Source organism: Neolamprologus brichardi, chromosome 3 (assembly GCF_056152115.1).
Source record: "Neolamprologus brichardi isolate AB-2024 chromosome 3, ASM5615211v1, whole genome shotgun sequence".
Lineage (NCBI taxonomy): Eukaryota > Metazoa > Chordata > Actinopteri > Cichliformes > Cichlidae > Neolamprologus > Neolamprologus brichardi.
In genome coordinates, this window is record NC_142106.1 from 33,492,598 (window position 1) to 33,502,888 (window position 10,291).

Here is a 10,291-nt window from a genome sequence, read left to right on the forward strand (position 1 = left end):
CATTTCATACAGCTTTGTTTGACAGAAATGAAGGAGAAAATCTTTTGTTCATTTGTTTGTTTGTTTCTACATGGGCTTTGATCATTCTCTGTAAGATTAAGGTCAGCTATTGAACGGCGTATATTTTAAAGTGAAGGCTTTAAAACCAAGTTAGTACAAACGTCACTAATGTCACATAACTTTGCCGACATGTGGCCAACAGGAATGTTTTAATGTTCTTCGTTATTAAACATTTGCACATAAATAAGTGACATAATATTCAGTACTTAGTTTACTAAGTTACTCTTCGGGCGCCCCTCATCCGCTGTTTTTCTTTCGGCAAAATTATCCACACCCACCGCCGCGCTATGCATTCTGGGATAAGTTGGGCCACGAAGTCTACACCGCCACGTCCTTAAAATTCAGGGAAATGAAGGACGCATTTGAGCGCCGCATTTCGAGCAGCCTTCGAATTGGGACAGCCTTCGTCGCGTTGCTGTGACGTAATCGGCCTTAAAATGCGGCCTTTAAGGCTGCAGACCCTGAATTGGGATACAGCCATGGGGTCTTATGGGGAAACAAGCTGGGCTAAGTGGCCAATAGATAAACTGCAGTTTTTTGCTGTTTCCGTGTTGTGTCTTCTCATCTAGTGTGATGTTACTTAGCTGTGTCGCTGTTAGGAGCTGCTGTTGTCATGGGTAACGTTTGTGTTGTTAGGATGAGGTCATGTGAACTCTAGTCATTGTAGTTTGTATTGATTTTATTTCATTTTTACTGTTTCTCTTCAGCTCAGTGTAGTTTTGGCTGTTCCTGTTGTTTAAAGCTGCTTGTGTAAGGTTTAGTTTTTTGCAGAGTGCGTTTGTGTGATGTTTAAGAACTGCAATGCAAACACAGCTTCTTGCGAAATGCATGAGTCACACTCATGTGAACGCCCCGGTCTCAATAAACATGCGCATCACGTGTCCCTCTGAATGTATCGTTAATGTTGTGCATATAACAAATTGACAAAGACTAAAACAAACAGCAGTTCTTGTATGATGTTTAAAATGTGTTTTTTGCCACATCTAGTTTTAGTTCGCTTTGAAAACTTTGTTTAGCATTCAGTCCTGTGTTTTCTTCTCCCCCGTTTTAGAATAGCGGCAAATGAACCGTCGTTTATGTCGATGCAGCTGAAGATATTAGACCAGCGGCATAAACAAAAACTAAACCTAAAGGCGCTCGATGCAGTGCTGTTCGGCCCCCCGCTACGTAAGTATAAAGCCGCGTGTCATCACACTTCATGAATATCAGTGGAAAATGAGCTTAAAGAAAACGTATGAATGTATGAATCCACCACTCTTTCTCTTGCTCGTCCTTCCCCGCACAGGTCCGCAACATAACTGGATGAAAGACTTCGTCCTGATGGTGTCCATTGTGATCGGTGTCGGGGGCTGCTGGTTTGCTTACGTGCAGAACAAGTCCAGCAAGGTGCACATCTCACAGATGATGAAGGATCTGGAGAGCTTGCAACATGCTGAGCAAAGCTTGTTAGACCTGCAGAGTCGGTAAGAGAGGGACGTGTATTAGACTTAGATGAAACACTGATTTAATGGTCACGTGCTGCTGCTCTCCTTTCACAGAGAACAGCAGCATGGTGGTGCAGCAGTTAGCAGTGACACCGCTATGGGCTGAGGCATGTTCTTCTATCTGTCCTGGCTTTGTATCACTTAAAGACTTGTTATCACTTGTTTTCATCATGCAATGACTTCAATACAACAACGATGTCACCTTAGTTGAACACCTTAACTATACCCTTAACTAATTAAAGCCTGAACCATGAAACAATTGTCAGAAAATCAGAGAGAAACATGAAGATGTACTTAATTCTTTGTCATCTAGAGCGGGTGAAATCCAAACTTTGTTTTCAAATCATTTAAAACTTTAACCGCCTACAGCAGCTATTCCCACAGGCAAGAGTGCTACAGCCCACTTAAAAACCAGAAAACCCCACAGGGACCAGCCAAACTTCACTCTAATCAAAATACAGAAGAAAGTGATAAGTGATTTTATTCCAAAAACATAAACAACACAGGCTCTTGGCTATAAATTCCTAATGGTACCAAGTAATAGGCAAAGTGTTTTAAGGTCACCTGCTGCTGGGACACAAACTTCAATAGAAATCAGTAAATTTAGGTCAGAATAATGAGCAATATCACAAACTAACCACCTCCTGTTACCAGTTTTAATCCACTTTTTATATAAATAAATATTTTAAATATAGTGGATTTCTGTTATTACTTTGGCCCACCTGCAGTACCTTTACGGTCCACCGTGGGGCTCCAGCTCACACTTTGGAATTCATTGCCCTTCAGTACTTATAAAGTCCTTCTAAGCCCACGAATACCCCTATTTCTTCTTCTTCAGTTGGCTGTGTTCTAACCTTCCATCCCAACCACACGAACCCTCTGCATCTCCTCCGTCACCACATCCATGACTTTCCTCTGTTCCCGTGTTCCCATGTTTCCGCTTCACCGTGTATCCTTCCCGTCCTCTTCCAGGCTCGAAAAGGCTCAAGAAGAGAACCGGACAGTTGCTGTGGAGAAGCAGAACCTCGAGCTGAAAATGAGGGATGAGATTGACGGGGCTAAGAAGGAGGCTCACAGGCTCCGAGAGCTGCGAGAGGGCGCCGAATGTGAGCTGAGCCGGCTCAAATATGCCGAGGAGGAGCTCGTACAGGTACGGCTCGTTGCCCCGGAGTCCTGCTCGCAAACAGATTTATTGTTAGTCAGAGTGAGGGAAACACAACCATAAAACTGCTACTATTGGCTGTTGGCTACGATGTAATTTCAGATTCTATGGCGCCATGAGGAATATCCAGTGTATTCACATATACAACAGTCACATTTATTATCATTATGTAAATACTGAATTGTATATTCGATTCAGAGCATGAAATAAAGGATAGAGGTGAATATCTGGGACATCACAATATGCGGATGTAAATGTATTCATTACTGTGGCGCAAACAACTTGAAATGAAAGGATTAATTTCATATTTTCCGCATTAAATTTTCATTTCTTCCATAAAACACCTACTTTGCATATCCTCGAGATTGCCTCATTTCCCCTCACATGGAAATACAGCACCGATATATCTCTCTGTAATGAGTTCTCTCCGTGCAGGCGAGCCCCGATTGGGCTCATTTACACATGGCGAACGCAGGACTTAAACAGTAAATGGAGTTCATTTGAAATTCGCTGAACGCTAACCTTCACTTACTGATGTGTTTGATCGATATCCTGTGGGAAAGGGTGCTTTCTTGTTTGTTTGTTTGTTTTGTTTTTTGGCAGCGAATCTGATTGGCCTCTCGCATATCGCGCTCTTCCCCGTGTAGGTACGGAAAGCTCTGAAGCGAGCGGAGAAGGAGATGCAGTCGGAGCGCTCGGTGCCCGAAGCTCTTCAGAAGTGGCTCCAGCTCACGCACGAAGTGGAAGTTCAATACTACAACATCAAGAAGCAGAGCGCCGAAAATCAGCTGTGCGTCGCCAAAGACGAGGTAACCGGCTAACTTTTGATAGGTTATTGCCAAGGCTCAAAAGATTACACGAGAAGGACACGAGGTTCTGGACAGAGAGCAGAAGCTGCTGCTGTGAGGATGTAACCACTAAGCTCTCCAAAGGTTACGTGCTGTGATTTGGCATGATATCACACATCTCATGAAGTGTTAATGTTTGGAAATTACTAAAAGATCAGCACTGGCAGAGATTTTAAAACATTAAAAGAAGGTCTTGCTGCCTGCTTGGATTACTTAAAGGAATGATGTTGGGGAGAAAAAGCCATTTATTTATGGAACTGCAAATCTGACTGCGCAGGACACACTACTACTACTACTACTACTAAACTACTACCATTACACCAGGGGACTTTTGTATATCTCTTTATTACAGTGGCCCTGAGAGTTCAAATAGAAAGCACCAGCAATCAGAAAAAGCTAAAGGGAAAAAAAACATGTTTTTGGGGCGACGATAACCTGACGGACCAGCTGAGGAAGTGACAAGCTAACAGTAAACAGCTAATAGCAAACATGTATCTACAGTATTATATAAATCATGTGAAATGCATTCTAGCCCACAACAACACTAATGAATCCTCTGCTTCTTTTAAGCGTGTCTCAGTCCCCGGAAACGCTTGCTAGCTATTTGCTAGTGGGGTTTTTTGAGCTACAGTGCGTTTGACCTCTCAGGGCCACAATACTTCATCACAAGCGCTGAAGTCTCAGCAGTGCGTGGCATCCTAGCAGGCGCGTAACTACTCTGTGATCTTTTGCCTGGTAAATAGTAAAGAAATAGGAGCAAATTATTCAGCACATTTTTCTTTGTCACCTGCATCTGGCAGAACCTCATAATGGACTGGAGCTGACGATCCTCTCCATTAGATGCAAATAGACATCAGTGAATGATTTTACATCAGCTACATTAATCTGGCTTACAGCAGAGAAAGATTTAGTGCAGTGATCAGACTTTCTAGGTAAAGATGCTGTTTTTTTTGTTGTTTCCACTCAATTTAACAAAAACGTGGGAGGGAGTTTATGTTCTATCATATTAGCTTCTGTTAATTGGCTTCCTGCTCTTTTTTCAGCTGCTTCCTTTAGCTTGTCTCATCCTATCCCCAACATCCTCCTCTGTCACAGCATCTCTCTTTCATTACATCCAGGAATCTCTTCTGTGGTCTGTTTTTGTCCATTTTATCCACTATCCCTCCGCTGACTCACTGCTAAGACCAGAATTTGATGTAAATGTCATCTTTTTTCTTTCTCACATGTCTGGGGTTTATATTTACATCACATGGTGTATAAAGTCCTTTGAGATGATGGTTGTTCTGAACTATCAATATTAAAAAGAAAATTCAGCTGATGTGAAGCTGAAATTCCAGCCAAAGTAACTCTCTATTTTTTTCCCATTTCAGGCAGAGAAAATAAAAAAGAAGAGAGGTTCTGTGTTTGGGACTCTTCACGTAGCCCACAGCTCGTCACTGGATGAGGTGGACCACAAGATACTAGAAGCAAAGTAAGAAAGACAGACTCTAATGTGCAGATTACAATAAGAAATATCACCTGATATAGATTTATAAGGAGGCATTTATAACAGAGGTGCTGCACGCTTCATGACGTGATCATAAAGGTAATTCAACAGCTAAAAGTAAACACAGGAAGAGAGGATTTTTTTCAGCCAGGTGTGATCTGGCAGTCAGGAGTACAGACAGGATGTCAGTGAGGCTTTCCGTGCCTTTTTACACCAACGATGACTTTATCCTTGGCAGCTTTGCTTTGTGTGGGGATTAAATACTTTTGCTTGAGCCATCAGAGCGCTCAATGCATTTAAGAAAAACAGCTCTACAGTGTCAAGTTCTTGCCTGCTTGTGTGTTTTTTGCTTGTTTTGTCTTTTTTACCACATAAAGCTTTTACGTTCATGGGTCGATAAACACAATGAGATGTATTTAATATATTCAGAGCTCTTGGAGAAGCTAGGTAGTGCCACTGAGGTAAACAATTCATCTGTGTTCAAAAGAGGAGTTCAAAGTTCAAATCCGTAAACCCTGATGGATCAAAGCAAAGTTGGCATCTTACTGAGTCTGACTGGAGAAGGTTGATCGGTAATCTGAAGCAGAATAAGCTCAGTGTTTGCATGCTTTTCTAATTTAACTGAGTCCGACTTATTCATTTGTTCGTCTTCATATTAGGAAAGCCCTGTCGGAGGTAACGGCGTGCCTGAGGGAGCGGCTCCACCGCTGGCAGCAGATCGAGAAGCTCTGCGGCTTCCCTGTGGTCAATAATTCGGGTTTGCCGAGCCTGACCGCCAGCCTTTACTCAGACCACAGCTGGGTGGTGATGCCGCGAGTCTCGGTTCCCCCCTACCCCATCGCGGGAGGAGTGGACGACCTGGACGAGGACACGCCTCCCATCATTCCACAGTTCACAGGTGAGCGAGGCGGCAGAGCGCGCCGACGCTTTGTAGCCGCAAAAGTGGCACGGCATAAATATTAACGTCTCCGTTTGCCTGTCCTCGTTCCTCCTCCAGGGACTACATTGATTCGGCCCGCACTGACACGCAACAGCAGCATGTGCCGTTCCCGCCGGAGCCTGCTGAGCTCCCCGCAGTCCTCGCTGATGTCTGCAGACCCAGACCTGCTGTCCATGGCGAGCTCGTCCCTCTCCTATCGCCCCGAGGCGGACGACGACGTTATCATGTTCAACTCTGAGCGAAGGGGGTATGTGTGGCGATGTGTTTGTGAAGTTTTTAGAGTTTTTAGTTTGCAAAAGGACTCAAAAGAGAAACATTTTACAAACTTTCTTCATTCAAGAATAGGATTTCACGCGCTAATGTTTCAAATACATACATTTCCTTCTGCTGTTAGTTGCCGTAGCACAGCGCCGTTCAGCACCTCATTAAAATACCCCGGCTGCCCTGATCAGTCAGCGGGTCTAGCAAAATCTAGTTTTGCTTATGTAACAACATCACAGCATTCAGCCCTTTGTTTGAACCACGGACAGACCAAGAGCAAAGGAGCGGCTCGGCCTCGCTGAAGGATTCAGTGAAACTCGAGACATTTTCAGGATCATTTGTCTGTCAGCAAAATAACTCAGAACCTGTCCAGCAGCATTTAGAGAGACTTGATGGTAGAGGCTGAACCTGACTGAAGGAAGAATATTTTACAGGAGTTTTAAACTTCTGTGTCAAATCTACGCTGTAGTTAGGTCATAACCTAACACCTCTCACGTCCACCTGTTCAGTACTTTAGATTCCTCCTGTGGACTGTTGGCTGCTTTTAACCGGAGCGTTTGAATTTATCAGTGAGAGAATAACAATAATCACATTAATATAAGGAAAAACAATCATAGTGTCAAACATAAAGACTCTCATATATTTGCTGAAACTATAAGAATGTACCAAAGAGGTAAACTTGAGGGGCAAGCATGAATGCTGGCAACGGTGTGGGCTACTTCCTTCAGTTAGCCTCTACAAAGATTCACCACAGAAGTCAAAATTAACCGTCAAACGTCGGTGGGATACAGAAAAGTTTGTTTGAACTGCAGATTATGTCCATAGACCTGGAAATGCTGAATTTGCTCTTTTATTGGTTCCAAATAGTGTTTAAAGTCTTAAAAGTTGCTGTTATTGTTTGTTTTGTTTTTTAAATTCAGAGCTCTCCTGTGGATATACAAGCCACATTAGCTGTGCAACATGCAGGCACCAGTGATTTTAGTAATGGCTTTGGAGGGCAGCCAGAGGCACAACATTTGCTCTGTGTTCTCTGAGGCGGATACAGAGTTAGCAGTAGTGGCTCCAAAGAGCAAGTAACTGTGGCAGACTGTGAGGTATCGCCTTGTTTTATTTTATCAGGGCGTGCATGCTAGGTGCATGTGCTACGTAGTGATGACGGTAGGTCGCAGGACAAAAGCCTGGACTTCAAAATAAAGTGTTACAGGGAGTTCAAGTTCTATGTTTCCTGTGAGAGAGAATAAATCCCAGATGAGGACTGTGGAATTGTAACATCAAGGAAAGGAAAAAATACACCAACATGTGATATCCCAGCAGACATTTCTATGCTGAATAACCGTCGGCTGGTGGTCTTTCCTCAACATTTAGTTACGGCTGAAAAATGGGTTCCAAAAGTTGAACTTGTGTCACAGACGTGGAGTCGAGGTACTTCTTAAACGGTGGCTGGACATCCCAGATAGAGACGGGTTGTGTTCAATAAATATTTTCTCTTATCTCTAACTGATAAAAGAATTAATCAAAAATAACAAGAAGGAAAAAAGTCACAACTCATTAGTGACTCAGTCTGACACTTGTGGGTGCAGCTTCTCTGTACAACCTCTTTTCCAGTAACACCAACTCGGCTCACCTGACTTGTCTTTTAGGGGTTTCCATTAGGTGGTAGTAGCTGGGAGCTAATAATCTGATTTATTTTTCTCACTTTGTCAGAGACAGTTCGTAAGAGACCCAACCTTTACTCTGCACTCAAACAACGTTGACATCCGTCCGTCTGCGTCTCCGTTCTTGGGGTCTGAAACCCCCGACACCACCTGCTAGTTTAGACCAGGAAAATCAAAATGATGGTGGAGTTCCTGTCATGTGCTGGGATGTTCACTTTAAATCTGGCATTAAATATTTGTCATTAGGAAAATGCAAAAATGAAAATAAAAGCGTCTGATCCAGGGACTGAATGTTCTCAGGAGCGTCTTCCCTCAGTGGCTTTAGCATCGCTGGAAGACAAGAGAGTGGATATTTAAGGCGATTCAGTGCCGTGTCGTCCAGTCGTAGAGCAGAGACAAAGACAATGAATCCACCAGGTGATCAGGAAACATGCATGCAGGCGCATTTAGAGAAAGGCTAACTTTAAAATAGCACATATAGAAGATGTTTTTCAGTGTTGTTTATCAGTCTGTGACCAGCCTTGTCTGCTCTCCTTTATTAGGGAGGCGTCTCAGGAGGGCAGCTCCGACACAGACTCTCTGAGCTCAGTGGGCCGCAAGTCGCTGCACAACCCCTGCTCAGCGGCCTCGGAGATCCCCTACCGCAAGATCTCCCGCGAGGAGCTGCTGCTGTTCACCCAGACCGCAGAGCGCCCTGCATCCACCACCTCCACCACCCACACCAGCAGCAGCAGCAGCAGTCTCAGGGACACGCCTCCTCCTCTGCCTCCCACCCCGGCCACCACACCTTCAGGCCCGCCCTCCACCTCGCCTTCCCCGGCCTTGGAGCACCATCAGTTTGCACAAAGAGGCTCGCCCGACCTCACCCGCATCATACCCGAGTCCCAGAGCGGACCTCTGGGGAACGTGACCTCTCCGACGGGCAAGGGCATGTACAACGGCATCCTGGAGAAGTCCTACAGCTTCGGCCAGCTGCCGGCAAGCATGCTGCCTAATGTGGGGCGTCACCCGTCTCTTACCTCCCTGGACTCGGAGGGCCGGAGTCTGGGAAGGGATTACAAGCTCCAGAGCACGTCCTCCCAGGACTCCTGCGACAACGGAGAGAAATTCAGGCGCACGTCCTCTAAAATCAAAAACATATTTAAAAAGAAAAAATAAAACTTGAGTGTGTCTGCGTGTGTGTGAGTGAGAGAGAAAATCAAATCTTAAAAAGTTGTTTTAGCCCTAATATTAAAACAATGGACGTCACTGTAAGCTAAAACATTTCATTTTCTCTCTTAAGTTCTTCTTTTCGTCATCAAAGATGGAATGTAGCTCAGCCTGGGTGCCTTTAAACGCCTCCCCAGGCTGATAGCCTTATTTTTCAACAATGCTTTTTTATTTAGTCACTCACAGGGAAACCTGCAAAAGGTCAAGTCAGCGAAAAGGTCAAAGGTCATACTTGTTCACTGTCTTCTCTTAATTTTATCCCGAGTTTGAACCAAAAAGCCGCTCATGTCAAAGGATGTAAAAGGTGCAGTCTGTGTATGTTTAGTGTTTCACTGTCGATGTTGAGCACAGAGAGAGAGAGAAGGGAGGGGGGGGGGGGGGGGGGGGCTCGCTGTTCCTACTGGGACGCTCGCTTTCAGTGGCGGCAGCGGCACACGAGCAAAGCCCGGAAAAAACTAAAGGTTGTGCAAACCATATTTCGTCCGATTCCTTTCTCACGCGCCCCGACTTACTTCTTTCCGATCAAATAATGAATTGCCTCTTGCAAAGTGTTCGAATCCTAAACGTGTACTTGACTAATTTCCTTTGATGGGGGGGGAAAAAACAAAAAAAATCCTGCTAAAAGTTTGTTGCACTACTGCTTTCCTGCTGTTCTGGGAAACAGCCGCTGCTCGCGGAGGACATTTGGAAATCGACACAGAGATGAGAAGAATGCACGGGCAGCTGCACTGAGGATGCAAGCGCATAATGCCAGAGCCAAAATTATGTGAACGGTCCCAGTGCCACTGTTTATGCTCGTCTCCGTATATAAATATATATATATATCCGTACTTTGTTTTCACTTTATTATGTTCTTACAAATGTTTTTAAGTGGATTAACGGTGGCGATGATTTGATCTTAATGAATATGCAGACTTAACTCACACCAGTCACTTTCCCTGTACTCTAGCCTCCCTGTTATTACTTGATTACCTGCTTCCTGTAGCCATAAATAAACGTTAAACGTACATTTCTGTTTCCAAACTTCTAGATTTTTGGTCAGATTGGCTTTAAACATTCATGCTGTATTTAAAGATGCACAAGACAGTCGCTATCAGCGTTCACAGACACTACACAGCGAGGATCATCTGTTCAGGAGAACAAAAACAACGATAAAATAAGAGACTTTCTGATCTGGATCTGATCA

At 44.2% G+C, this 10,291-nt stretch overlaps 1 protein-coding gene across 2 annotated transcripts in view; it reads left to right on the forward strand.

Moving 5' to 3' along the window:
* Positions 1-9,468, forward strand: part of stim2b (stromal interaction molecule 2b) — a 57,464-nt gene extending 47,996 nt beyond the window's left edge. For both annotated transcript variants that reach the window (XM_006801713.2, XM_006801714.3), the window contains 8 exons: positions 1,112-1,227; positions 1,346-1,523; positions 2,517-2,694; positions 3,354-3,515; positions 4,925-5,025; positions 5,700-5,938; positions 6,038-6,227; positions 8,439-9,468. In XM_006801713.2, coding sequence (XP_006801776.1) covers positions 1,112-1,227; positions 1,346-1,523; positions 2,517-2,694; positions 3,354-3,515; positions 4,925-5,025; positions 5,700-5,938; positions 6,038-6,227; positions 8,439-9,054 — 1,780 coding nt within the window. In that variant the 3' untranslated portion in view covers positions 9,055-9,468. The remainder of the gene's footprint in view (positions 1-1,111; positions 1,228-1,345; positions 1,524-2,516; positions 2,695-3,353; positions 3,516-4,924; positions 5,026-5,699; positions 5,939-6,037; positions 6,228-8,438) is intronic.
* Positions 9,469-10,291: the final 823 nt, after the last annotated feature.